This window comes from Lotus japonicus, chromosome 3, assembly GCF_012489685.1.
Source record: "Lotus japonicus ecotype B-129 chromosome 3, LjGifu_v1.2".
NCBI classification, from domain to species: domain Eukaryota; kingdom Viridiplantae; phylum Streptophyta; class Magnoliopsida; order Fabales; family Fabaceae; genus Lotus; species Lotus japonicus.
Window position 1 is genome coordinate 89,567,033 of NC_080043.1, and position 27,994 is coordinate 89,595,026.

A 27,994-nucleotide genomic window follows, 5' to 3' on the forward strand; every position below is an offset into this window, starting at 1 on the left:
TTTTCACTTTCTTAAAACTTTTGTTCTGAAAACCTTTTCACCGCAGCTTTCATTCTCTTCTTTGAACTCCGGTGAACCTTTTCTTCCTCCGGCCGTCGTCATTGCGCGGTGCTCCCCTATCGCCGACGTTCTCCTTTCTCAAATCCACAGTTCTTCCCCTGGTTAGTTTTTCTCTTTCCTGAGATTCTTCGTTTACTTCTTTTTTCTCTGACTCTGTTCATCTTCTTTCTTCTTTTTATGAAACTGCCTCGTATGTCTTTACCAAACGCTAGCCTTTCTTCCCTAGAACTTTCTTCACCCTCCACGGAGGAGGAAGTTGTCACCCCCTCTATAATTGAAATTCACTCCTCGCCTTCTACCCATGATGATTCCGGTCCCGCCGGCTCTGTAGACTCAATTCTCTCCTCTAATGGAGATTTGTCTTCACCTGAATGGCACTCTAACACGCATTTAGTTGAAGATAAATGTCTGTTGCGTTCTATCTGGAGCAGCGTTGGGAGCATTAATTCGCTTCGAATATCTGCTCAAGGGTTCACGAAGATAAATCCCGCCACCTCGAATAATGAAGATCATCTGTTGAATGTCCTCCCATGTGGCGAAGATGACTGTGTTCTGTTGCGTAAAGAACCAGCCGATGAATCGCCCGATTTCTTCTTTGTTTATGGCTATTTCTTCTTAGACTTGAACATCAAACTTCCTTTCTCGCCGTTTATATGTCACGTTCTTTCTTTTCTGAATGTGGCGCCTTGCCAACTCCAGCCCAACGCCTGGGGTTTTCTCCGCTGCTTTGAAATTCTTTGTGAACACTTGAGTTTCACTCCAACCTATCCTTTGTTCTTCCTTTTCTATAAATCAGTCACCACTAAACCTACTTCTGTGAAATGGGTTCCACTCTTAGCCCGTAAGAACATGAGTCGGTTCACCGCCCTTAAAAGCCATTACAAAGTATGGCAGAAAAAATACTTTAAAGTTATGGAGTCGCCCGAAATAAAGAACTTGTTCCGAGATTCCGACAATAACCCTCTCTTCCCTTTTTACTGGACAAAGAACCCTCGCCGAAAAATATCCGTTTCATACGACGCCTTGGATGAATCTGAACAAGGCGTCGCCGATTACCTCCGCACACTACCAGTAATTTCTGGTCACGACTTGATTGAGGCGTCGAAATTCGGCACTTTAAATCAATTTTTTAGTAAGTTTATAATCTTTGCATGTAACTTGTTTTTCTCTTTGTTCATGTATCTCGTCTAATTGGTGTTTTCCATACAGCTACGATGGGAAAAAGCAAGGTTGACGCGAACCCAATCAAGATGAAGGAATACCTCGCCCAGTCTGCTGCGGCGGCGAAGAAGAGGGCCGCCGAAACTGAGCAAAAGAAGAAGAATGAAGGTACTTCGGGTTCTGACAACGTCAGGGACCCTAAATGTCAAAAAACCTCAGGTGCTGCTGGTGGTAAGCCTCTCCACCAATAGACTCTCGATCCAAAAAGTCATCCGGCTGAGAAAAAGAAGGGACATGACAATGTCCCGCCCCCTCAACAAGATTCAAGCGCGCTAATCAACCGCCCACCAACTCCATTTAACCAAGCTGGCCCTAGCTCAGCCATTGGTGGCGAGGCTCCTCCCCCCTTGCTGAACTTGTCGGATCCTCACTTCAATGGGCTGGAATTCATGACCCGTACTTTTGACAACCGGATTCACAAGGACATTTCCGGTCAAGGCCCCCCCAACATTGCTTCCGTGGCGATCCATCACGCGCTTTCTGCCGCCAGTACTGTGGCGGGAATGGCTCAGTGCGTGAAGGAGTTGATATCGGCCAAGAACCGTTATGAAAAGAAGGCGGCTGATTATAAGACTGCATATGAGCGAGCGAAGGCCGATGCTGAAACCGCCAACAAGAAGCTGAAGGTCGTCGAGGAGAAGTGTGCTAAGTTAGCTGATGACTTGGCTGCTTCTGACTTGCTCCTTCAGAAGACCAAGTCCCTAAAGGAAACTATCAACGACAAACACACTGCTGTTCAGGCCAAGTGTCAAAAACTGGAAAAGAAGTACGAACGCCTAAGTGCTTCCATCTTGGGGCGTGCTTCTCTCCAGTTTGCTCAAGGCTTTCTGGCGGCCAAAGAGCAAATTAGTGTGGTTGAGCCGGGCTTTGATCTTTCCCGTATTGGGTGGCTGAAGGAGATCAAGGATGGTCAAGTAGTTGGTGATGATGACATTAGCCTCGACCTCCTTCCCCAATTCGATGATGAAAGTGAGCCTGAAGAAGATGGCGAGGATGGGAATGAGCAGCACAAGAACGAGGATCACGAGAAGGAAGACCCTCAAGCTGGGACAAGCCAGGGCAACAACGCCAACAATGAGAATCTGGCTTGAATTTGTAATTTGTTTTTATTTTGTTGAGTCATCTTTTATCTTTGGGGCCTTGCCCCTTTTGTCTTTTTTCATTCCAAATTATGTACGGGCGTCGCCCCTTTTTCTTGCTTTTAATGAAGACCGTTTTAAATTTTGTTGTTACCTTGAGTTGTTGTCAATTATTGTTGTTGCTTAGGTCTATATACCTTAGTCGATTTTTCGACGAGGCTTGGTTTCTAGTGGCCACTAGAATTGCCAAGGCTTGCAATATTGGATGGCGATACTTTCTTATTCCGAAAGGTTTATTCGCAGTATTATATACCTTGATACGATTTACTTTGCATAAACTCGTAATATAAATTAAAAAGTAACTTCTGTTGAAATAATCTTCATTTATTTTTCATACTCTTACATGGGAATGATTGTCCCTTCATTCTTTATACATGCCGCCTCATTAAAAACCTCTACAAAGAAAGGAAAAAAGAGTGCGGCTTCATTCACCTTTGTTGTTTCTTTTAACTAAAATACTGCTTTAGATGAGAGGCGTTCCATGTTCGTGGAACCTTTTGACCGCTTAGTTGTTCCAACTTATAAGCTCCTCCCCCAACATCGCCTATAATCCTGTAAGGCCCACCCCAATTGGGCGAAAGCTTGTTGTGCTTATCAGGTATTGTGTTTTTTCGGAGCACCAAATCTCCCACCCTCATTTTTCTTGGCACGACTTTTGTTGAGAATTTTCTTGCGACCTTCACTTTCCCCGCCTCGTTTCTTATGTGTGCCTCCCGTTGCTCTTCTGGCAACATAATCAGATTTGCTATCAGATTTTCCCCGTTGTCATTCTCATTAAACCGAGCCACTCGCCAACTTTGGTTTTCTATTTCCACTGGGAGCATGGCGTCAGTTCCATAAGTTAAACGATACGGGGTTTCCTTTGTGCTTGACTGTTCCGTGGTGTTGTATGCCCAAAGAACGCCTGGTAGTTCCTCCGCCCAAAGCCCTTTTGCTTCATCCAGTTTCTTTTTTAAACCTTTCAGGATAACCTTGTTAGCCGACTCAGCCTGCCCATTGGTTTGTGGATGTTCTACAGAGGCAAATCGCATCTCGATTCCCATTTCTGCACAGAATTCCCGGGTAACACTACTTGTGAATTGGGTTCCATTATCCATTACTAATGCCATGGGGACCCCAAATCTACAAACGATCCTTCGCCACAGGAAGTTCCTGACCTTGGCGGCTGTGATAGTCGCCACTGCCTCGGCTTCTATCCACTTAGTGAAGTAATCAACCGCCATGATGATGTACTTCATTTGTGCCTTCGCTACAGGGAATGGTCCTAAGATATCAGTCCCCCACATGGCAAACGGCCAAGGCGCCATCATAGTTGTTAATTCTTCTGGTGGAGCCTTGTGTAAGTCAGAAAAGACTTGACATTTTTCACATTTCTTAACATACTCCAAACAATCCTTCTTCATTGTTGGCCAATAGAATCCTGCTCTTATCACTTTTATTGCCAAGGATCGCCCGCCGATATGACTAGAACACACACCTTTGTGGACTTCCGCCATTATTCCGAGGGCGTCCTTGGTATCGACACATTTGAGCATAGGAGACATGATTCCCCGCCGATACAACTCACCATCCACCAGTGTGTAGAAACTGGCTTCCCTGCGTTTTGTTCTCGTGTTCAAATCATCCTCCTTTGGTGGGTTCTCTAAGAAGGTCTTAATCGATTCCATCCAAGGTAGCTCGCCCTCACTGACTGATTTTACAGCTTTCAACTTTATTTCTACCAAATCAATGCTCGGGCGAGGCAGGGTTTCTTGAATGACTGTTTGGTAGTTGCCCAATCTCCCTGTGCTTGCCAACTTCGCCAACACATCAGCCCTCTCATTTTGTCCCCTCGGGACATGTTCTATTTTGATTTCTTTGACCTCCATCATCAATCTGCGCACCACTTCCAAATATTTGGACAGTTGCGGATCCTTCACCTGGTACTCGCCTTTCACTTGTTTAACCACTAACTGCGAATCTCCTTTGATAAATAACTTCTGGACTCCCAACTCAATGGCCAACCTTAAGCCGGCAATCAGAGCCTCATACTCAGATTGATTATTGCTCGCCTTGAACTCGAACTTGAGAGACTGTTCAATGATCATTTTATCTGGACTTTCAATTGTTATTCCCGCCCCACTTCCAGTGTTATTAGAGGACCCATCCACAGACAGGACCCATTCTCCTTGAGTCTTCTCACCTTCAGTGGGTGTTAATTCCGCCACGAAGTCAATTAAACTTTGGACAGTGACTTGGCCCCTTGGCTCATATTGTATGTCATATTCTGATAACTCAACTGACCAGCTAACCAATCGCCCTGATAAATCAGGCTTCTGAAGTACTTGCCTTAAGGGAACATCAGTTTTGACTTTGACTTGGAAACTTTGGAAGTAAGGCCTGAGGCGCCTTGCAGTTTTCAGAATCGCCAAAGCCGCCTTTTCAATTTTTTGGTACCGCAACTCTGCCCCCTGTAAAGTATGGCTCACGAAATATATAACTTTCTGCTTTTTTCCTTCTTCCTGAAGCAACACCGTACTTACTGCCTTGTCAGTAACCGCTAAATAGAGCACTAATGGAACGCCTGGTGTTGGCTTGGAGAGTACCGGTAATGTGGCCAATGTTTCTTTCAATTTGGTAAAAGCTTGTTCGCATTCCTCTGTCCACTGAAACTTTGAATTCTTTTTTAAACATGTGAAGAACGGGGCCGCTTTGTCACCCGCCATTGGCAAGAAACGTGACAAGGCGGCCATTCGCCCTGTCAAACGCTGAACCTCCTTTACACTTGTTGGGCTTTTCATCTCCAAGATCGCCCTTCCCTTATCAGGGTTCACTTCTATTCCTCTTGATGTTAACATAAATCCCAAGAACTTTCCTCCCTGGATCCCAAAAGAACACTTCTCAGGATTCAACTTCATTTGATATGTTCTTAACTGATCAAACGCTTCTTTGAGGTCGCCACCATGATCACTAGCCCTGGCGGACTTTACAATCATGTCGTCCACATACACCTCCATATTCCTGCCTACTTGTTTTGAAAAAATTTTGTCCATGAGCCGTTGGTACGTAGCTCCTGCATTCTTCAAACCAAAAGGCATTGTCTTGTAACAATAGTTCGCCTGATTGGTCATAAATGCTGTACTTTCCTCATCCGAGGGATGCATCATAATCTGATTATAGCCCGAATAAGCGTCCATGAGACTTAAAAGTTCATTCCCTGAAGCTCCATCCACAAGCTTATCAACATTGGGAAGTGGGTACGAATCTTTGGGACACACTTTGTTCAAGCTTGTGTAGTCCGTGCACATTCGCCATTTCCCATTGGCCTTCTTGACCATCACAACATTGGCGAGCCACGTTGGGTACTGTACCTCACGGATGAAGCGGGCCTTGATTAATTTTTCAGTCTCTAATTGTACAGCCTTGTGCTTTTCTTCACTCATTCTTCGCCTTGGTTGGATGACTGGGGTCGCCCCTGGTCGTATGGCTAGTTTGTGAGTGATCACCTTGGGGTCAATCCCTGGTACATCATTGATGGTCCATGCGAAGAGATCTAGATTATCACCCAGAAGGGTGATTAGTCTGTCCTCTTGTTCTGTTGTCAAACCACTGCCAATCTTTAGAAACTTGTCCTTGACTTGCACCTGCTTGGTTTCTTCCAGAGGTTGTGGGCGAAAATCATCAGCCTCGTCCCTTGGGTCCAAGCTAAATCCTTCTTGTGGGAAGATTTCTGTAATTCGATGGCTCTCCCTGGCGGCCTTTCGCCCATAGAGCGCCACGCTTCTTAAATAGCATTCCCTTGCTGCATTCTGGTCTACACGCAATATCCCGACCTTCCCGTTGCAGGCGGGATATTTAACAGTTAAATGAGCAGTTGAGATGACCGCGCAGACCTTGTTGAGGGTGTCTCGCCCCAAGAGTACATTGTAATTGGCTCTACACGCCAATACTAAGTACTTTACTTGAAATTTCTTGACGAACTCTCATTCTCCAAAGGCGGTCGGAATTTCCACGTATCCCCGCACACTGACACGGTCCCCTGTGAATCCCACCAAGGTTCCCTTGTATGGTTTCAAATCTGATTCCTTTAGTCCCAGGCGATCGAAGGCGTCTCCATAGATGATATCCGCCGAAGATCCCTGGTCTAAGAATACTTTCTTTGTCACATAATTGTTAACCCTAATTGTTACCACAATTGGATCGTTGTCATGGGGAATCACATGCGCGAAATCCTGAGGGGTAAATATAATAGGGGAATGATTCACCCAACACTCGCCTTCGTTCGACTCCTGTACTGAATGTACTGTCGCCACGTAGCGTTTTCTAGCCCTACTTGAAATTGCACCCCCGCCAAATCCTCCTGCAATAGATGAGCATTCCCCAACAGGATCGCCCAACTCTTCAACTATCTCTTTACCTTTACCTTTGTCCTCCTGAGTGATCTTAGCTACCTCCGGCGTTGCTGTGTCTTTAACAAAGTTCGCCAAATGGCCAGCTTTAATCAAACGATCAATTTCCCGCCTTAAATTCCAACAATTATCTGTCGTATGCCCCAACGCCTTGTGGTACTCGCACCACCTATTGGTGTCCACGTTAGCTGGCGGCCGCCGTGGGGGTGGTGGGTACTGCACAACGTTGGTCTGCCCAACTGCCCTTAAAATGGTACTTAAGGGTGCATTCAACTTAGTAAGTGGGACTGGCGTTGGCGAAGCACCAGGCTGACCAGCTGTGGCAGCAGTGGGACCTTGTGAATTTCTGTGCCATGTATTTTGAAAGCCAGGTTTAGAGTTTTGGTATGGTCCCGGTCTTGGTACACGGGGGGTTTGCGCTACCCTGGTTTCCTTCCCCGCCTTGGATTTGTCCTGTGAAACACCGCTAGATTGAGACTGCTTGCGTCCTTCCTCTCTTTCTTGTTTCTTCTGATCATCTTGCTCGATCAATATGAACTCTTGAACACGAGCGCGAAGATCCATCATATCCTTCGCCGGTCGCCTTGTTAAGTCTCTATTCAAATCTCCCGCCCGAAGGCCATTTTTGAATGACGCCAAACAGACATCTGGATTTTCCTCCTCCAACTGCACCGCCATCTTGCTGAAGCGTGCCATGTAGGTTTTTAATTTCTCGCCTGGTTGCTGATGTATGCTGATAAGATCAAACATTGTTGCTTTTGTGGTTTTATTGGCGGAAAATTGAGTCAGAAACTTAGTGGACAGATCAGTGAAATTATCAATGGAGAAGGGCGGTTGTCGAATGAACCACTGCATCGCCATGCCTTTGAACGTGGAAGGCAATAATCGACATTTTACCGCATCCGTCGCCCCGCCGATCACCATTTTGGTATTGAAATATCTAAGGTGCTCCATAGGATCAGATTCGCCCGAAAAGGCGTCTAATGCCATGGTTTGCAGGTGCTTTGGAATGTCCACCCTAGTGATGGCTGGAACAAAAGGTTGAAATTCAACTACATCCTCCGCCTCCAGGCGTTGTTCTTGCTTAAAATCCTGCCGCTGAGTGAGATACTCAACTTGGGCTTGCAACTGCTCGTTTTGGGACTGCACCTTCTGTAAGGTATCTAACATTTGTTGCAAAGCCGCAGGCGTGATACCTGTCACTGCCTCTTGCGCTCTCCGTGGAGCAGTGGTTTTAAGATCTTCCAAGTTCACATATTCAGGCGGCGTTGAATGCCGCCGAACACCTGGATCTGATTTAGCGATCAGATCTGAAGGTCTTCCCGGAGCTGCATTCACCAATGACGCTGGCGACGGCGCCACTGAGTGGACCCCCTCCGAGGAAGCTTCCTGCTCTTGCTCGTCCAGTACGGGACGGTTGTTGTTTCGTCCGCCGCCGCGACCGCCGTGTCGACCACCACCGCGCCGGCGATGATCGCGTCGACCCACGCCGCATGAACGAGTCTCCATGGCTCGCAATTCCTCCTTCTGTCACCGGAAGAGCTAAGTCAGAGCCACAGACGACGCCAATGTTCTGTACTAGGGCAAGCTTACGTAAGAGAAAGACAAAAAGTAAACCCTAGCAGAGCACTAAAATAGCAAAACTACCATAAAAGGAATATTCTCATTAATGCTGAAAAAGTTGGTTTTGTACAAGTGGATGACCTCCCCTTTTATAGAGGGGGTGGTCATGATATGGACCTTTCCTATATTTGGGCCTGACAACCAGGGCCCAAATTCCTATACATATAAGACAAATCAAGGAGAATCTTCCAGCTGGCTCGTGGGTCCCCCTAAGGGAAGGCAAAGATATTAGCTGTGTCGATGATTCCCGCCGTGGTTGTCTTCACTCTTGGGCGGGCATGAGCATTGTGTATGCCCCGCCCAGTCCACAGCCGTGGTTGTCTTCACTCTTGGGCGGGCATGAGCATTGTGTATGCCCCGCCCAGTCCACAACCAAAAAGAGAGAAACCAATTAATAATCGCCAAAGGCAAAAACTAACGTAGAAGAATTGAAATATTTAAAGAGAAACGGAGGAAGCAAATTTTGAAATTCCTACATTAGCACAGCTTAGGTTGGTTGAAATAACGTAGAAAAATTACTTAACTATAGTTAATAGAAAAACAGTTCCCCATTAGATATCGAACCCTCTAACTCCAAGATTCAAAAATGGACTTTCCGCTCTGACGCAGTAATAATTAATAATATAATTTATATGATTGTAAATAAAGTATGTCATTAAAATACCATGTCTTTGTAATTAACATTACATTATCTTAATCATAATTATATTTCTCAGACTTTTTAAGCATTCTAAGTAAAGATATAGTTTCACTAATATTAGATTCTCCGGTACTCCCCTCACTAGGAGAATCTAACGGGGAATCATGACATTATCTCATGAATGAAAATAGGAGCATATTGAGAGTGTAATGGTCTAGACTTAAGAGCTATGATTCGTTCACCTTTATTTTATGTTACACTTCACTTCCACGTTCATTTTCTATATGATATATATCACGAATCATATCTCATGTTTTTTTTCTTTTTTCTTTCTATTTTTATTTTCTCAATTCCATTTCAATTTTAATGAAGTGTAAATGAAACTTGGACTAATATAGGTGTACCGTTAGAGACTTTGGACTGGATGATTAGGTCCCTACCGGAAGGCCAGGCTGCCCTCTTGGCGCTGATCGGGACAAATGAAGTCTGGGCCTTACGTGCTAGAAATCTGAAGTGAAGGCACACTCCACTACGAAGACATCCAACCGTCAATGAGAAAGCAAGTCCACCGCTGATCACGCGCACAGTCAAGGGTCAAGACCTCTGCTGACCAACACAGGCTGACATCAAGTCAGCCGACCATGTGATAAAGTGCTTCCCTGCTGGACGGGATTGGTCCGCAAGTCAACCGACACTGTAATGATTACGCTCCATTAACGGATATGATTGGTACACACAGGTCAACCATGTAATAAATGTTTCAGTTAGGGTTTGGAGGTCGACCTGTTATAAAAGAGAGACCTCCGCCCCTCTATGTAACTCATATTCTCTACATTGAAATAACACTCCATACATTTTTCTTAGTCTTTTATGCTTCTGATCCCTTTGGAAACCCTTATCGGAACGGTGGGGGCCTCAGTAAAACTTTTCCCGAGTCCTCAAGGTACAATGAACTTCTTCTCAACCGTGACGAGCATGGTAGAGACTAGATCTCACGTCAACAGCTCAAATGGCCCGACTCCTCAAGGTACATTGAACTTCTTCTCAACCGTGACGAGCATGGTAGAGACCATATCTCATGTCAACGGCTCAAATTGCCCGACTCCACAAACGAAGGAGACCATGAACGCGTTGATTTCCCAGATGCAGCAGTAGCACTAGGCGATGCAAGCCCAGATGGCTGGAATGGAAGAGCTCCGACAACAGAACCAGAACATGTAGGCATGACTTGCAGGGGTGGACGAGCTTCGTCAACAAAACCAAACCCTACAAGCTCAGGTATGGGATCCCACAAGGAATCACAGGAGGGATGTGGATCTTACCCAGTTGGCACCAGAGCTTCAGTCCTTCTCGGATGCCATAACCGTCGTCGAGATTCCGGAAAGCTTAAGGACCTTGGTTCTTGACTCCTACAATGGTACAACAGACCTTAAGGAGCACCTCGTTGTTTTCAATACATAGATATTGATAAACGGTGCAACCCTGACAACTGAAGTGCAAGCTATTTCCGGGAACCCTAAAGAAGAGGGCCCTGACATGGTTCTCCAGCCTTCCACCCAGATCTGTAGTCACGTTCAGTGACTTTTCCTAACGTTTCCTATCACAGTTCTCTGCCAAGCAGGCCGACCAGATCACCTCAGCCAGCCTTTTCAACATCCGTCAAAAGTCAGGTGAAACGTTGAAAAATTACTTGTTTAGGTTCACTAACGTCTTCATGCAGGCTAGAAACAAAGATCTAGCAGTATGTACCGAGGCATTTGAAAATGGTTTGTCAGCGGGTCCTTTCAACGAGGACCTGTCCATTTATCATGCGCAGTCGTTGGATGAAATTCGTAGAAGGGCAGCACCGTTTATCATACAAGAAGAGAGCAACCGCTTGAAAGTAGATCCGGATAAGGAGGAAAGACCGCATCATCAGACCAACCAACCCAAACGGACATATCCCCTTACCAATCGAGGGAACCTTCGACAAGGCAATCAGGGTCAAGACCAAACTAGTCCGGGCCGACACAACACCAAAAGCGTGAGGAGCAATGTCTGGACAAGACAGAAGGACTAAGAGTTCACTCCCTTGAAAGTTCCTCGCGGGCAAACCCGGAAGGAGGTAACTCGTTCGCAGCCGAATTCGTTCAAATTTCCCTTTCGTACTAATTCCTAGAGAAATGCAGACAAGCCCTACCCGTGGTGCGAGTTTCATTGGAGCTCCAGTCATGACTCTGACAACCATGCTAACCTGCGCAGTTAGGTTGTGCTATATCCCGCTCTTGGAATGCCAACAACCTGAAGTTCTACTACATCTAGTGCTCTATGCTTTAAAACGCCCTAAGTTTTTGTTGTTTCAGTTTTTCTATATTTGACGTTTGTTTCTTGTTGAATAAAAGTATAGAGTAATCTTTTCTCTTCCGTAGGGGAAGAGTTTTTCATGAGGCCCAAAAACCGTAAATATGTGTGTGTTCTACTTCTCTAAAAGCACACCACTTGGTTACTCGACCAAGTGCGTCGTTTCTCCGCCAACTCCATGTTTGGCGTCGAGGTCACACCACTTGGTTACTCGACCAAGTGCGTCGTTTCTCCACCAACTCCATGTTTGGTGTCGAGGTTCTACCGCTTGGTTACTCGACCAAGTGTGTCGCTTCTCCGCCAACTCGATGTTTGGCGTCGAGGTCACACCACTTGGTTACTCGACCAAGTGCGTCGCTTCTCCGCCAACTCCATGTTTGGCGTCGAGGTCACATCACTTGGTTACTCGATCAAGTGTGTCACTTCTCTGCCGAAATCACATCACCCGACTACTCAACTAAGCATGTCGCGCACACTAGGTTGGGTAACCAAGCCCACCACGCTGTTGCCAACTCGAAGGCACAAGCTGAGATCTCAACACTTGCTTAATTAAAAGCTCCAAATAAATAAATGAAGACAAATTATAAGCATGAAAACGGTGAGGATGGGGAAACGAGAAACATACGAAGTTAGTTTCATTACAAACAGACACCCAACAAAGCATCCAATCAAAATAGGGTGTCCAGCCAACACAAGCAGTCAAATAAGTGATGGCTCCCAACAGAGCAAAAGGAAAGGGAAAAAGAGGAAAAAGAGGAGAGAGAATACCAACTAAGGAAGGAAGAGATGAAGCACATGAATTAGGAGAGACAAGGTCGACCGTGGAAAGAGGAAATCGACCGGTGAAGCCTGACTGTGAAATGAAGGTAGCCGACCGTTGAAGCACATGAACCAGGAGAGAGAAGACTGGCCGTGAAAGGAAGGTAGCTGACCGTTGAAGCATATGCACTAGGAGAGAGATGGCTGACCATGTAGGGAGGAAGCTGACCGTTGAAGCAGAAACCAGAGATGAACACAAAAAGTCCAAATTGCAAGAGGACGCGATGGAAGATATTACGGGATGGCTGACTGTGGCACACACAAGCTCTCTCAAGGCTTTGCGCCTAAAGCATTTAGCCACAAGCCTTGGGGGGCTGTGTACCGTTAGAGACTTTGGACTGGATAGTTAGGTCCCTATCGGAAGGCCAGGCTAACCTCTTGGCGCTGATCGAGACAGATGAAGTCTAGGCCTTACGTGCTAGAAGACTGAAGTGAAGGCCCACTCCACTACGAAGACATACAACCATCAATGAGAAAGCAAGTCAACCGCTGATCACGCGCACAGTCAAGGGTCAAGACCTCTGCTGACCAACACAGCCTGGCATCAAGTCAGCCGACCATGTGATAAAGTGCTTCTCTGATGGACGGGATTGTTCCGCAAGTCAATCGACACTGTAATGATTACGCTCCATTAACGGACATGATTGGTACACAGGTCAACCATGTAATAAATGTGTCAGTTAGGGTTTGGAGGTCAACCTGTTATAAAAGGGAGACCTCCGCCCCTCTATGTAACTCATATTCTCTACATTGAAATAACACTCCATACATTTTTCTTAGTCTTTTATGTTTCTGATCCCTTTGGAAACCCTTATCGGAACATTGGCGCCCACCGTGGGGCCTCGGTAAAACTTTTCCCGAGTCCTCAAGGTACATTGAACTTCTTCTCAACCGTGACGAGCATGGTAGAGACTAGATCTCACGTCAACAGCTCAAATGGCCCGACTCCTCAAGGTACATTGAACTTCTTCTCAACCGTGACGAGCATGGTAGAGACCATATCTCACGTCAACGGCTTAAATGGACCGACTCCACAAACGAAGGAGACCATGAACGCGTTGAAGATGGTTGGAGATGGCTTATTAAAGTGTGGTGTTAGAAAGCCACATCTCATGAACAAAACTTCGTTCCATGTCTCACATGTCCAACAAACATTTAACTCTTAGACTATAGGCTCCTCAAAGTTCAGATTTGAACTCAAAGCACCCTTCTACGTTCATTTTCAATCATATATGATATCATATTTTTTCTCTTTTTTTTTTCTCAATTCCATTTTAATTTTAATGATGTATGAATGAAATCTGGACTAATATAGGCAACACAGTGTAGAGTTAGATTAGGTTGAGACTATGTTAGCCATCAGGGGACAACCAAGTTGCTACTGGGTGAGGCAATGTTCGCTACTTAGTGATATTAGGCTCAAGTTATAATACTTGGTCCTTATATTTAATGGGGCTACCTATAAATTGTTGTAGGCCTTGGGGCAGCATGTGCCCTTAAGAGGAGAGGAGAGGTTAGGATGCTCTCAACTGATCACCAGACATGATCTTAAAGTGTGGTGTTAGAAAGCCACATCTCATGCGACGGTTGGAGATGGCTTCTCTACATAAGAATATATATACAGCAAATAGAACGAAGGAAAACAATCAAAAGTTCAAAACCCCAATTTGAAACCAACTATAAAATTGTCAATCAGAGCTGTGTATTTCATATATATACACTTATTAAGCTAATAACTGCACAAGTTTTCCATCAGAAACAGATAACAGATTACATGCATACAAATGTTTCATAACCTCATTCAGTTGCTGGCTACTCTACTTTGGGTGATGGTACCACAAAATCAAGGACCAATACACAATCCAGATGCTCCTTAATCTTATCATTCTCATGATATTTCCCTACTTCCCCATCAGAATCTGCTACCTCCAATTCAGCTAAACTAGGAAAAACAGCAAGTGAAGCAAACGAGAACCCTTTGGCTCTACCAGGAGAAAAGTTTTCGCCGCTAGTGAACTGAATAGTACTCTGTTTCAATTTCAACTCACCTTGAATTCCCTTTATAACCCGCATGACATCATCTCTGACCTGATCTCCCAGACCCTCCTTCAGCTTGAAGAAGGTGACTCTCACTGCGGAGCCCGGCGGCAGAACCAAAGCACCACCCTCAACGGCGACCCAGTCAAGCGCCATGGTGTCGGCGACGTTGGGCGAGTTGGCCTTGACGACTGCCACGTGGGTGGGGTGCACCGCGTAGGTGTTGAGGTCTTCCTTGGAGTTGGATCGGATGTGGAGGATGTGGGTGAAATCGAAGGAGGAGGTGGGGGAGGATCGAATCCGAGTGATTGGCCCCATTGAAAGGTGAAGGGATTCTTCCAGGGAGACCAAGGAATTGACTCGCTCCACCATGGAATCGACCTCCGATGGTGCAGCGTCGTGTTTCACCCTGAAAACCACCACATGCTCGATTATTGACATCCTTGGACTTGGACTCTGTTTACCAGAAAACGAAACACACATTCATTCATTCATTCGTATGGATTTATGTATGTGACAAAGATATTCAATTTTTAATTGATTTGTTTCTTTTTTAAATCATTTTTTAATTGATCTGAGACATGCATATTTTTTTTTTCATTATTAATAATCAGTTTTATAATTTTTTATTCTATCTTTTTAAATGTGATTGTGATCTCATTATAAAAGAATTAGTTTCATATTTATAATGCTAAGTGTGCTTCAACAAAAAAAAAAGCTAAGTGGTCAAAATTAGAATTCTTGAATGGGTTCAAGAATTTGATTTGTGAAACTAACCATTGGACGCTATGGATGCTCTCAGCAGTGAGTTTGTTCTCCCGAGCATTGTTGAGAGTAGGGAGTTGCTGGCCAAGGATTATTAGGTGTTTTTGAGGAGGATCCCCCTAAGTGTAACTTCCTAGCTGATTGTATTGCTTATAGCCAATTCTGATAGTCAGGATGTGCAGATTCTTGTTGTGTCATTCTTCGAGTTGGAGACTCTTATGTTAAGAAACTTCTTAAGCCATAAGACCCGACGACGTTCTGGTTGGCCCACCAGAGTTTGCTCTTAGGCAGACACCATAAGGGCGGCCAACACGACCTAATTTTGGAACAGACCAACTTGGCTTAAGTGGCAAAGTGTCTGAGCGGCCTTACACAGGGCCAAAAACTACTTTAGCACGACGTCATCAAGCCAATTGTGCGTCCGAAAGCTCCACTCAAAGGACTTTCCACGCACTTGTAGAGACTTCGAACATGCACATTGAGTCTATAAATACATGTTTTTTCGTTCATTTATGTAATATGTTATTCATTCTTAACATTTTTTTAGTTCTTCTAAGACTCACGGATTCTATCTTTGCTCATTCAATTATTTGGGTGTCGGAGTGTCTTCTGTAGGTACTCCCCTACGCTCGAGGTCAACATCATTGCATTCTTAGGTCAGCAACAACGAAGCTCTACCACCAAGCATTGCAAGAGCAACAATCTAGAATCCAGGAAGAATAAGAATAAATTGAATTAGCTTTAAGCTAAAAGCTACCTCAAGTTAAATAGCTTATTAAAAAAAAAAACTATAAAATACTATAAAATAAGCTTATTTAACAAACACTTTGCGGTAAAAAAAAAACTTTAAATTAGCTTTTTAAGCTAGCCAAAATAGACTTTAAGCGAGCTGAAATTTCTTGCTTAAAAAATTTATTAATATAATCCAACAATATATATATATATATATATATATATATAAATGTGTTTGATTTTAGTCCATTTGAGAAAAAATGGCGTTTAGTGACGGTCAAAAACCGTCAATTATTGTAAAGATGGTTGTCACTAAACGTCATTTTTCTTCAGATGGACTAAAATCAAATTCGCTTACAAACTCAGGAAATAATTTGATCATTAACCCTATATGTAATGTGTGAAGAATTTTTAAAATTTGCTATAATTAGCTGCAAGAAAATTCTAAAGCTTACTTATATACTTCTTAATTTATGCTATTGCTATATTTGCACCTAATTTCTAATATTCCATAGCTAAACATGTTTGCTAGAAATCAAACTATATTGGTAATATAGGACAAATGAGACAAATAGGAATAGTATTTGGTTTGCCAATTAGGCATCTGATACTTGATTGGACCTACTTCTATTTGAACTTTGCACAATTAAATTCTCAGAGTGCAATGTACCACCACACCCCTAGCTAATATGTATTTTAAAATTATCAAATATATAAGAATGTTGATTTTACATTTAAATTGTAACCAGTTAAGAACCCGAATCCTCACAGTATATCTCTTATTTTTTTATTTTTTTTTTCTAATGTGGAGGGCTTAAAGCCCAAACTCACAGTATATCTCTTACTTTATAAAGACAACGGTGTAGCGTATGTAACACTCTAATCTTTTTTAAGGTCAAAAGAAAATCTCAGAACTTAGTTTAATTTGATTGACACTCTAACTGAAAACGACAACCCAATTCCCAAAGAAACAAGCCAATGCAAAGATTTCTCCACATATCAACAAATCATTAAGGAAAACACTAATTAAATAGAAAGAAACTAAAAAGGAGAAAGGGGATTAAAGAAGGAAAAACAATATGTCAAATGCAAATGATTGCCCATTGCATAATTCCCTTCAAAATTGGCACGATCATTACTTAGACAATCACGGTATCAATATCATCTTCAATGTTAACTGAAACCTTTTTTTTTTTATAAACAAAAGAATTGCATTTAAATTTAGCACAAGGGGTGCTAACCCAAATACAAGAGATGAGAAGAAACTGAAAAACAGAAAACAAGGAAAACAGAACGCCCAACAACCTACAACAGAAACAAACAATCAGCCCTAGATTCGGCAGATTACTAAATTCAGTTTCAGGTTCCATCATGTCAGTGGCCATAATATGTCAAATGCAATATTCAAATCTTGTAACCACTGCTTTATCTGCTTTAATTTATGGAAACTACAACAGTGTTCGCGACGATATAAATGATACATAAATGAGAACAACGGCCAGTTACTAGATTTTTTTCTTATTAACCAATGTATCTCAGTTTAAAAAAAACATATCTATCTCACAATAGTTGTGAGACTAACCTATCTCTCACTCCACTGTCGGTGCACTAAATAGTAAGATGCTGATCAATGAGTTTTTTTCCATTTGCAATAGTTAGAGATTGAACCTCCAACCACATACATAATAGACGAAGTGTTAAATCACTACGTCAACCCACTTGATGGACCAATTACAAGATAAATATAATTAAATATTGAACCAGAGTAATCAATACTCCCTCCGGTCCTATTTGTATGCATGAAAGAGAAGAAAAATCCTAGTCCTTTTTATAAGAACCAAATGAAAGTTTGAGCTATATTCATTATTTTTTTTTTCCAATGATACCCTTATTAATTCTAACTTGTAAAATGTGTCTCATTAATTATTCTCTCTCTTTCCCACTTTCCAACACTAATAACAAAGGGTAATTTTGGAAGTTTATTTTGATTCAAGATAAATTTAATGCATTTTATCTGGTTTAACTACTTTTCTTAAACTATGTGAATTTTTTATTGTTGCTTATAAATAGAACCGGAGGGAGTACAATATAAGCTCGCTTACTCTAATCAACCTAAACATTTAATAACAAGTAGAACATTCATCAACACAACTTCAAGCCTCTAACTTTTCACTATAACTTCAACATTTATGTTGGTGCATTTTATAAGAGTTTATTTTATATCATAAGCGCTTATGCAACTTATGTAAATATAGCTCATGACATGCCTATAAACAATTATGAGCTTATTTTTCATAAGATGTTCAAAATAACTTATGAATAAGAGCTTATGCTAATTTTAAACTTATTTTAAAAAAATTCTCAAAATAGCTTATGCAAAACGCTTATGTGATAAGTGTTTATAGCCATAAAAACTTAATTAAGTTGTTTTTCCAAATGCACCACTGTCTTGATGGAGATAATTCAAGATCATGGATGTTTTCCACTAGTAAGCCCTTCCTTTGATGGAGTTACTGAATTGCAAGCCTGTTATCTAAACACTACAGGTTGGCATCGGTCGTATCTTTATGATGGATGATGGCATGGTGACAATGAGGGAGGGAGGGAGGGAGGGAGGGAGGGAGGGAGAGAGAGAGAGAGAGAGAGAGAGAGAGAGAGAGAGAGAGAGAGAGAGAGAGAGAGAGAGAGAGAGAGAGAGAGAGAGAGAGAGAGGTGTGGTTAACAAACATAGGTTTAATTTGAAAAGAAGAAGGAAAAGAAACAAAAAGACTTACATAAAAAATCATACTTAGAGACTTAGAGAACAGATAACTCTCATAAGAGAAAGGGGAAATTTTGCTTAAATCATACCCCATTTACCATAGGGTTTTCCGCATCGAAAACCCAAAAACTTCCCTTGTCATTGCATCAACATTGAACACATTCTTATCATTCATGACCTCCAAAGTCAATCCATGGATATGAACCCATAATGGATCTAAATCAAATCTAACCTCAAAATCTGAATATGAGGAGCTAGTATTGAAGGCTCATCAAGTGCCTCATTATGTTCCAAGGTGATTCCTCCATCACCTTATCCACAAAACCCCCAAAAACAATCCATCTCTCTCACTCAGTTTTATTAAGCGAAAAATCAACAATTGAATTGGTCAATAATAAGCTCTATTAAGCTTATAATTTGATATATAGTAATTTTTATTTTTTAAATAATAGGACCGACACAATTTTTTGAACATCTGCACCTTCCATCATAAATCATAATATGTTTGATTCTCTAAGTTGACGAGGGAATTATTAATACATAGTTTGCTGGCAAAAGTAGGGCCTTTTACATCATGAAAATATTGACATCATAAAAGAACCACGTGGCAAACAAGTATTGGTAAAAGTGCTCCTTCTGTGGATTTTGCCGATACAATGATACACGCTGGCTTAAAAAATAAACACTTTTTTCTCAAGATAAATTAGAGTTTCTTATCTCAAGAAAAATATTAGGGCACTTTTATCCAATGGAAAAAACTCATGCGAATATAAAAAAAGATCAACCTTATATTCTAATGTATTAATAGTGTATTAATAGTGGAATAAGAGATTAGTCCTATATTTATCAGCCATAAAAATGTCTTAGTTAACACCGAAAAAGAAATGAATATTGTTGTTCATTTCCTATTTTCATTTATAAAAAAACATAAAACAAAAATAAAACATGTTTGATTAATATTTAAACATCTTTTCTTTAAAATATTTTACTATAAAATATGATCAAAATAGAAAAATGACTACATATATAAGACTTTATAGAGAAAAACAATTTTTTCAATATTTATTAATCATTTTAGCTCATTAAAATTACCATTGACAGCTCAAATTAGATGAAAATATTAGACTGTGTAGTTTAAGTTAAATCTCAACAATTAGACATTTAATACTCCTTCAAAATTTGTCAAAAATGAGACTCCACTCAATTCGTGTCTAAAATATACTCATCATCATTCTCTTTCAGCTTTTGTGATGAAATATTGAAATCTATCATAAAATTTGAATAATAGAAACAAAATTAGTGGCAGATTTTATAAAGGATATTTTTTTGTCGCGTCACTAATTCAAATCTGCATACTTTAGTGGCAAGTTATATTCACATCTTAAAATCCGACGATAATTTAAAATATTTGTGAAACTTTGTAGGTATTAGTGACGAATTTGGAGATGAAATAAAAAAAATTCATCGCCAAAATATAGAGATTTAAATCAATGATAAATTTTATATTGAAAATCATCTCTTCATAAAATATGTCACTAATTTTATTCATGTTACTCATCATCCAAGGTTTTTATTATGACAGATTTTGATATTCCGTTGCAAAATTTAAATGAGTTAAGATGAGGTATATTTTAGATAAGAATGAAATGAAGTGTTATATTTTAACTTCAGAGAGTGAATGTATTTTAATCTTAGAAAAATATTATGAATTACAAAAACCTTTTACATATATATAGATAGTATTATATGCTATTGACTAAAATTATAGCCTTTGAATATCATCTATCAATATCAATTTACAAAACAATTTAATAATTATGCAGATAATATAGATACATTTTATATAAATATTTAATTAGATTTTATTATCTTACTATATTATTATAAAATTAAAAATCACAAAAAAGTAAATTTGATAACAATATATACTAAAATGGTGGATTTTGCTAAAGTATAATACATCTAATAAAAAAGGGAAAAAAAAAACAGGTGGATATTAATCATAGAATAGTGCTAAATATTAAGACACAACTACTAATAGATCTGAAGCTTTCTCTTTCTCTTCTGATCTGGGTTGAAAAGCTTGAAGCTTTCACCTTTTATTCCTCATCTTTAAGCTTCAATGTTGAACAAGTGTCAGATCCGAAAAAAAAGACATAGAATTGGTGATGGTTGAGGTGGTAGTGCAGTGTGGGTTAGGGTTGGTTGTGGTGGTGCGTTGTTGGTTCAACGGTGATGGTGTGGTCTCAGTTTTTGGGTTCCAAAATATGAAAAATGTGATTTAGAAGATGAATAATGAAGATGAATTTTGGGTTAAGATGAAAGAAGAAGATTAATGATATGACAGATTATGACTTTTTTTTAACTCCTTTTAAATTAAAAAAAAAGGTGACCTGCTAATAAACTTGGGATAACAAGTCAACCTAGCTTTGTGTAACTTTGCACAAGTATTTTTTTGTGTATAGTAAATGAATCCCTTTTTAATTGCATAAATTTATAAATGTTTGTTAGAAATATATGTTTAATGAATTAAACCGTAAAAAAAATTTAGTTTGTTTATGAATTTATATATTAATCTTTTCTTAAAAATAATAGATGTTAATGTTAATTTGGAAAGATCTTTAGGATGATAATTTTACGTATGATATTTCAATTTAATATCATAATAATAAAAGAAATAAAGTTAAGGGGTTAGATTGATAAACTTGCTTGGTTATTATTTTCATAATTATCAATATATAAAATTGGTGTGACCTGCATTTATTCATATGAGGAGCCCGTTTTGTCGTTTGTTGACCACGTTAAGTTCCATAGATGACGAACACGGGCTTGATTTGCTTTTGTGAACATCTTTTAAAAATATATATACATTTCTTTTGTTGATTTATAGTTTTTTTTTTTGTACATCGGAAAGATAAATTACACTTGCGAGAGATTGATCCCGGAACCTTTTTAGCACTTACCACTTAAGCTAACATAATATGATGAAAAAATAAAATAAAATAAAATAAATTAAAAAGAAGTTGTTTTCTTAATTTGATTTTCTAGGATAAAGTTTATTTTTGAAAATGATATATATATATATATATATATAATGTTGAGAAACAACCCCTCTCAACATGGGTAAAGTAACCAAGTCAAAAAAAAGCAGACCAAAACTCCAGCTACTACAACAAAATCCTCCACCACTAAAAAACCCACAAGCATGCAACCATGCTTTAACATCCAAATCAACAACTCCTAATGACAACGTCTACACCTCTAGGAGAGTTCCCATTTGAAATCGTAAACAGCGACAGGTTCAACCGGATGAGATCCTATCAAGCCACACGACACCTGCAAAATAGATCTAACCCAGCTATGCATACCAAAGAACCCAAGATTATAGGTTACTTGACTATTTCTAAAAGAAGGTAGAGCTTATTGTATAGGATTACTTTTTGGCAAAGAAAATAATTATATGACTTCAAATTCGAATTTTTAATAATAACATTTGTTATTTTTTTAAAGGTAACATTTGTTGTTAAAAGTGTTAAAAACATTATAATTTTTATGTTTTTCGTAAGTTTTTTCAATATCTTTTTTTGATTAATTTTTATAAATTTTATTTAAAATATAGTATATAAGAGTTTTTTTTTGAAATGAATAGTATATAAGAGTTTAAATATGTCTTTAATCGTAAGACCTTCCATATTTCTTTCTAATGGACATGTTTTTTAGAAATAAATTTTATTAGGGTAAAGTAAGACTTCTTTAATCAGAAAATAAATCGAAGGACCCTCCTCAACCCATGCATCATGCATGAACATAATTACATAAAGCTAACTTTGATATACAATTTGCCACCATATTAGCGAACAACTTCACATGAACCAAACTGCAGGAGGCAAAAACTCAACAAAGGTCCAAAAAATCCTCCACAATCATCCGCGAGTAGGAGCGTGATGCCACTGGTGACTTCCGCCCATCCTTCAACAAAAGACTACATGTTTAAAAAACCAGAGATGAAAACCCCGATGGATAGCAAATATGAATATTCCATTTCAAGAACAGGCTCCCTGCAGCTAGCATAGGATCCAACGTAAGTCATATCACGCTAAAGCCATGATCTAACTCTAATAATCGATTATAATTAGGCAGAAACCAGCAAGATAAATGATATATTTTGTCTAATATTAACACTTGAACCTTTTTATAATAATTGTTGAAGAATTGAATTAAGTAATCTCATATATTTTGTCATTTATAAATAGTATATTTAAATCATTTCATATAGTTTTTAAAGTGAATGATTAAGATGTTAGTATGAGACATAGATCACATCTATAAATTAAATTAAATCCTAAAGTATAATATTATAATCTTGAAATCGTTCATGGTATTGGAATTGAAAAAAATTGTATATGGAGAAATAGTAGACCCTTGAGACAAATGTTTAAAAGATTAGTTTAGAAGATAAAACACTATCTCATGGGTAAGAGAAGAAAATAAATATGTGTTGAGTGTTGTCATTCGCTAAAAGGCGAATAAGCAGAAGTGGAGAAAAAATATGTGTCTAGGAGAAAATTAAGGATGTGAAAGTCTCTATCTCATCGACTTTTAAAATAGGTTATCAAGTCAAATCTAGTAATTACGATCATATTGATAATGATTTATTTAGTCTGTTAATTTAAATTTTGAATTTTAGAGAATCTTTGGTTTTAATTAAAATATTTTCTAATTTACTAATAATACTTGTGACGTTCAGAAAAAATAAATGAATACTTGTGTTTTAAACTTGAATATTTTTTTTATCAAAACAAATTTGAATCTTTTTCAAATTCGAATTACATTAAGTTATAATCTTCCTTTTATAGCTTTCATATTTATTAATTATTATATTTTAAGCATAAGTAAAAATAAAATATAATTATGTTTTAAATATAAATATTCATTAATTAAGGGCATTCATGTAAAAAATTAAGTTAACAAACAAATTATAATTTACAGTCTAACTATAAAAAATATGATTTTTTTTATGACTCATGAACCGAGACTCGTTTAAGTAGAGAGTTATAAACTTATCTATTTTATTATCAAGATGAACATTCATAATATAATAAGTCATCCATGTTTTATAGAGGTGTCTAACCCTAGATACATGTATTTAGAATTGCTCATACAAACATAATCCGCCCATAAAGTGGGTGGGTCACCTAAGCCTGTAAAAACATATATCGCTATTATGAGATAAATAATACATGAATCGCAAACATGACGTAAGAAAAACATAAATAGTGTGAGACCACCCATATATGGAATATGGTGATTGAGTCATGATTAATGGTTCGCCAAATGTGAGATGGCTCACGTGATAAGGATTTGTTCGCCAAGTAACCGGGGTCACACGCCAGGTAGTAAGACCGCTCGCCTGGTAGTGCTAGAGTCACCCAATTAACAAAAAAAAAAATGTAAATATGAATTTCATTGTTGATATAAATTAAAGTAAAATCTAGGAAGTATGAATTAGGAAAGAGATAATTCAGTTATAGTTATTTCGTGAAAATATTGAAAAACATGTTGCATGTACTTTCCATGTGCGAATGAACATCTAAAACAACACAAACCAACAAAAGATCAAAATTTTACAAAGAGAAAACAAAAATACTCATAATAGTGAAATAAGAAGATGAAGATTTCGGATGTGAAATCCGAAAGTAAAATATAAAAAGAACACATAACCTTTTTCCTGCAAAGAAACTGACCTCTCCATCCATCTCACAAATGCATTCTTTCCAACCTTGCCTCTCAATGTATCAGACCTTTCATTGAAAGTGTCAAAACATCCCTCAAGCTCTCCTACCATCAATTTTTAAAATAAGTTGAGAAAACATTCGTCTGAATAAAAAAAAAAAGAGTTAAGAAGGGATTAGAACAATTAATAAACTTACTCATGCAATATATAGCACCAGACAAAGATGAAGTTGGATGAGCCTTTCAAACCGACAACATAAAGGAGGTTGAAGAAACAAACTGTGAGAGATTAACATATTTGTAAAGATAAAAAAAAAGAGGAAATATTTTATTTTTGGCACGGATATGTTTTTACAAATAAAATATAAATAAAACATTCACAAATATTGCACTTTTTTATATATGATCGACATATTCAAAGTTAAGGAAAAATAAAAAATTTACGGATGGATGAGATTGATATATATTTTTTTAATGCAGATTTAATATTGAATATGTATTTAAGGTTAATAGAAAACAAAATCTTGCAGATTTAATATTGAATATGTATTCAAAGTTAAGAAAAAAAACAAAATATTGAATAACAAAATTTGTATATTTTTTATTGGGATGATATGGGGGTGACACGTGGCAAAACCTTCTTTTAGTATATTATATAGAAAGAATAGATGAGTTGTTTTGATTTTTTTTTTTTGGCACCGTCAGGTTATGTCAACAATAAGCTATTTATATAGCTTATTTTACATTGTCTTCAATGCATAAAACTATACCATTATACAATAAGTCCAAAATGACATGCATGTAAGTGGTGTTGTGGTGATCTGAGTGAGAACCCAAATTAGGACTTAGGACTGTAAACAATAATGTCATAAAAACTTAAACAAACAGCGTAGATATAGGCGTAATAAGTCAATTATAGCTGATTGAAAGGTAGAGGGCTTGTTAGTTTGGCCAAAAGGCATGACCAGAAACTTATAGTGCCCATCCACGGTTCTGAATGCAGTTTTGTGGGTGTTCTCTAGTGCAACCCTGATTTGGTGAAAGTCAGAACGCAGGTCCATCTTGGAAATGATTGTGGCACCTCCCAACTCATCTAATCTAAGAACTCATCAATTGTAGGAATAGGAAAGCGATATTTAACAGTTAAAATTGCGATAATCAACATAAAAGTGCCAAGATCCATCCTTCTTTCGAATTAACAACATTGGGATGAATATGGGATGGTGCTGCGAACTACAATTACCTACCTTAACATCTCAGAGAGAATGGTAGACAAGGCCTGGCCTCTTTGTGAGAGTAGGGGTATCTACGAGCAAATGCAGACTCAGACTATTCTTGTTTCTTCTCTCGGTACTTAGCCTCCGAGTCACATGCCAGCAATCCCAACCATTGTGCCAACCATTCACATTTAAATTGTTTGACTTTTTTTCATTCGTGTTAAGAATTTCTCCTACAAGAATGTCTTTTCTCCTTGCTTTACTCTTTCTCTTGTATTTTATGATGCTTTAGCTTCTGTTGCTGTTTCATAGATGGTATGTCAAACAACTGTATGTACCCAAGAATATTGTGCTAGAAATAGCAGCAGGGATGTATAGTGAAAGACATGAATCTTGGTAACACCTCAATGGTTTCTCTTGTCTCACAAGGCTGATCAGAGATATGATGGCTTGCGAGTTGCGATAACGGTAACCGATTAATTGATCTCTGCTAAATAAATTCTTAAACCTCTTTGCAAACAGTGAAAACTGTCACCTTTCTTTTCCTTTCTAAATATTCATGCCAAAGAGCATTAAACTGGTTTTCTCTTAAAAGACTATCTGTTTTCAACAATTTGACCGATGCTTTATTGTGTACAACATTAAGTTGCATCGCACACTGTTGTTTTGATCACAAGCAGATATAAATAGCTTATGATTGAAAGATTTCTGGGCTTCGGGCCAGGGGGATGTGATGAAAATGAGGATAAGGTAGAGGTAGTATTAACTTCCAAATGCTTTAAGTTTCTTTTGAGGGTGTCTTTCTGATCTAACTTAAAAACGTATATATTTCAGATAATGTACGATATTCAGTATTATTGATTTTTCTATTATTATTTTCTTTTTGGTTGTGAATGAATTTCAAATTTGGTTTTCCAGTTCTATTCATGCCTTGTATTTCCTTGCTGTTTCATTTCTTTTTGTTCAGGTAAAGTGCTTGTTCATGCACTTGATGAAAAAACTAGAGCTTACTACAATATGGGAGGGTCTTTGGACCCCAGGGACATTGCAAAATGAACCTATAGAGGTAAACATGAGACTAACTTTAAGTCATGTTGTTCCATGAAATTCAGAACTTTTCCTCATATATATGTTTAATATTGTATTCAAGATATTTGAAGTTTTCTGAATTTGTCTGTTTTTTTTTATTTAGCTCTATCATCATAGTACTTTCCTATCTTCAATCATAAGTGAAAACAGGACAGCATTCTTGCATTTTGAAGTCCTCTTTGTATAATCTTCTGAAAAAAATGATATTTTGAATATCTTAATTATCTTGCTACTCTATTCACCAGAACCTTGACATTTACTTTTTCTATGTTGTACCAGGTTTTGCAACACCTCTATAACATGCCAATGATATCATGCTTTTAGGCCATCCAGATACCACCAGGTGCTGCGGTTTTGTTTCAATACTTGTTTCTGACAGGTGCTGTGATTAATAATGTAATTTGATTAATTTTTCTTTCTTTTCTGAGACTGTCAAGTGTACAGTAATCCTGTTTTTCCCCATGTTTAATCCTTCAATTTGGGAAATTTTTCCATGTAAAATGTGGACCATTTTTGTCTAAAACCAGTGGAAGATTTAATTTGTCTAAATGTGAGTCTCTTTTTTTTTTTCAGTGGTAATGTTTCTTTCATTCTTTGAGGTTCTTTTTTATTTTCATGTTTATTAATAGATAGAGAAAGGGAAAGATAGATCTGTTGATTCAATTATGAAATGTAAAATAATTGGTGAATCAAAATATATTTTGTTAATGATTTGCCTCTTGAAGACAGGGGCAAATGATTTTTAATATGTTTATTTTTTTTTGTGTAAAATAGCTCTGATAAACGTTAAAAGGTGCAATGACTAGCTAGGAAAAAATAATATTATTTTACGGGGGCTAATATGGCTGCTAAATCACCTGGGGGGGTTTTTTCCGGCGATTAAGAAAACATGTTAGGAAATCGACTAATGGAGACAGATTCAGTGTGGGTTGGAAGGTGTTTTTCACTGAAAGTTCACAGAAATCACTGATAAATACCCTTTGTTGGTGTAGTGGCTTCACTTTTGTATATAGTAGTGCATTGGAAAGTAAACAAGTTACTAATGTCAGATCTGGTCCTCCATGAGAGCACAATATTCCTAGAAACACATGCTGAACCATAACAAGTTAATTTCATGTAGACCAATGATAGAAGAACGTGGCAACTAGATTAGGTAGGCTCACCAAACTTTCAAGATAGAATGGAAAGCGTGCTAGAGTACATGGGACAAAACTTGCATATTTTTATTAAGGTGATAACTTTTCTCAACTTTCTCTTTCGCAATAAAGATGTCACGTTATAGTTGGATAATAGTAAAAACTACACGTATAGAACTATGTCTTAGTTTTTATCCTACCTGTTTTCACATTTACTTTCACACATCTCAAACGTAAATGCTTTATCACTTGATTGATCTCTTTTTCTATATATAACATTGCCATTTGGGACAT

At 38.7% G+C, this 27,994-nt stretch overlaps 1 protein-coding gene across 1 annotated transcript; it reads right to left on the minus strand.

Annotated features, from left to right (window-relative positions):
- Positions 1 to 14,042: 14,042 nt before the first annotated feature.
- On the minus strand, positions 14,043 to 14,708 carry LOC130744982 (stress-response A/B barrel domain-containing protein DABB1-like). Its single transcript, XM_057597137.1, has one exon. It carries the CDS (start codon positions 14,706 to 14,708, stop codon positions 14,043 to 14,045), a length of 666 nt encoding a protein of 221 aa, XP_057453120.1.
- Positions 14,709 to 27,994: the final 13,286 nt, after the last annotated feature.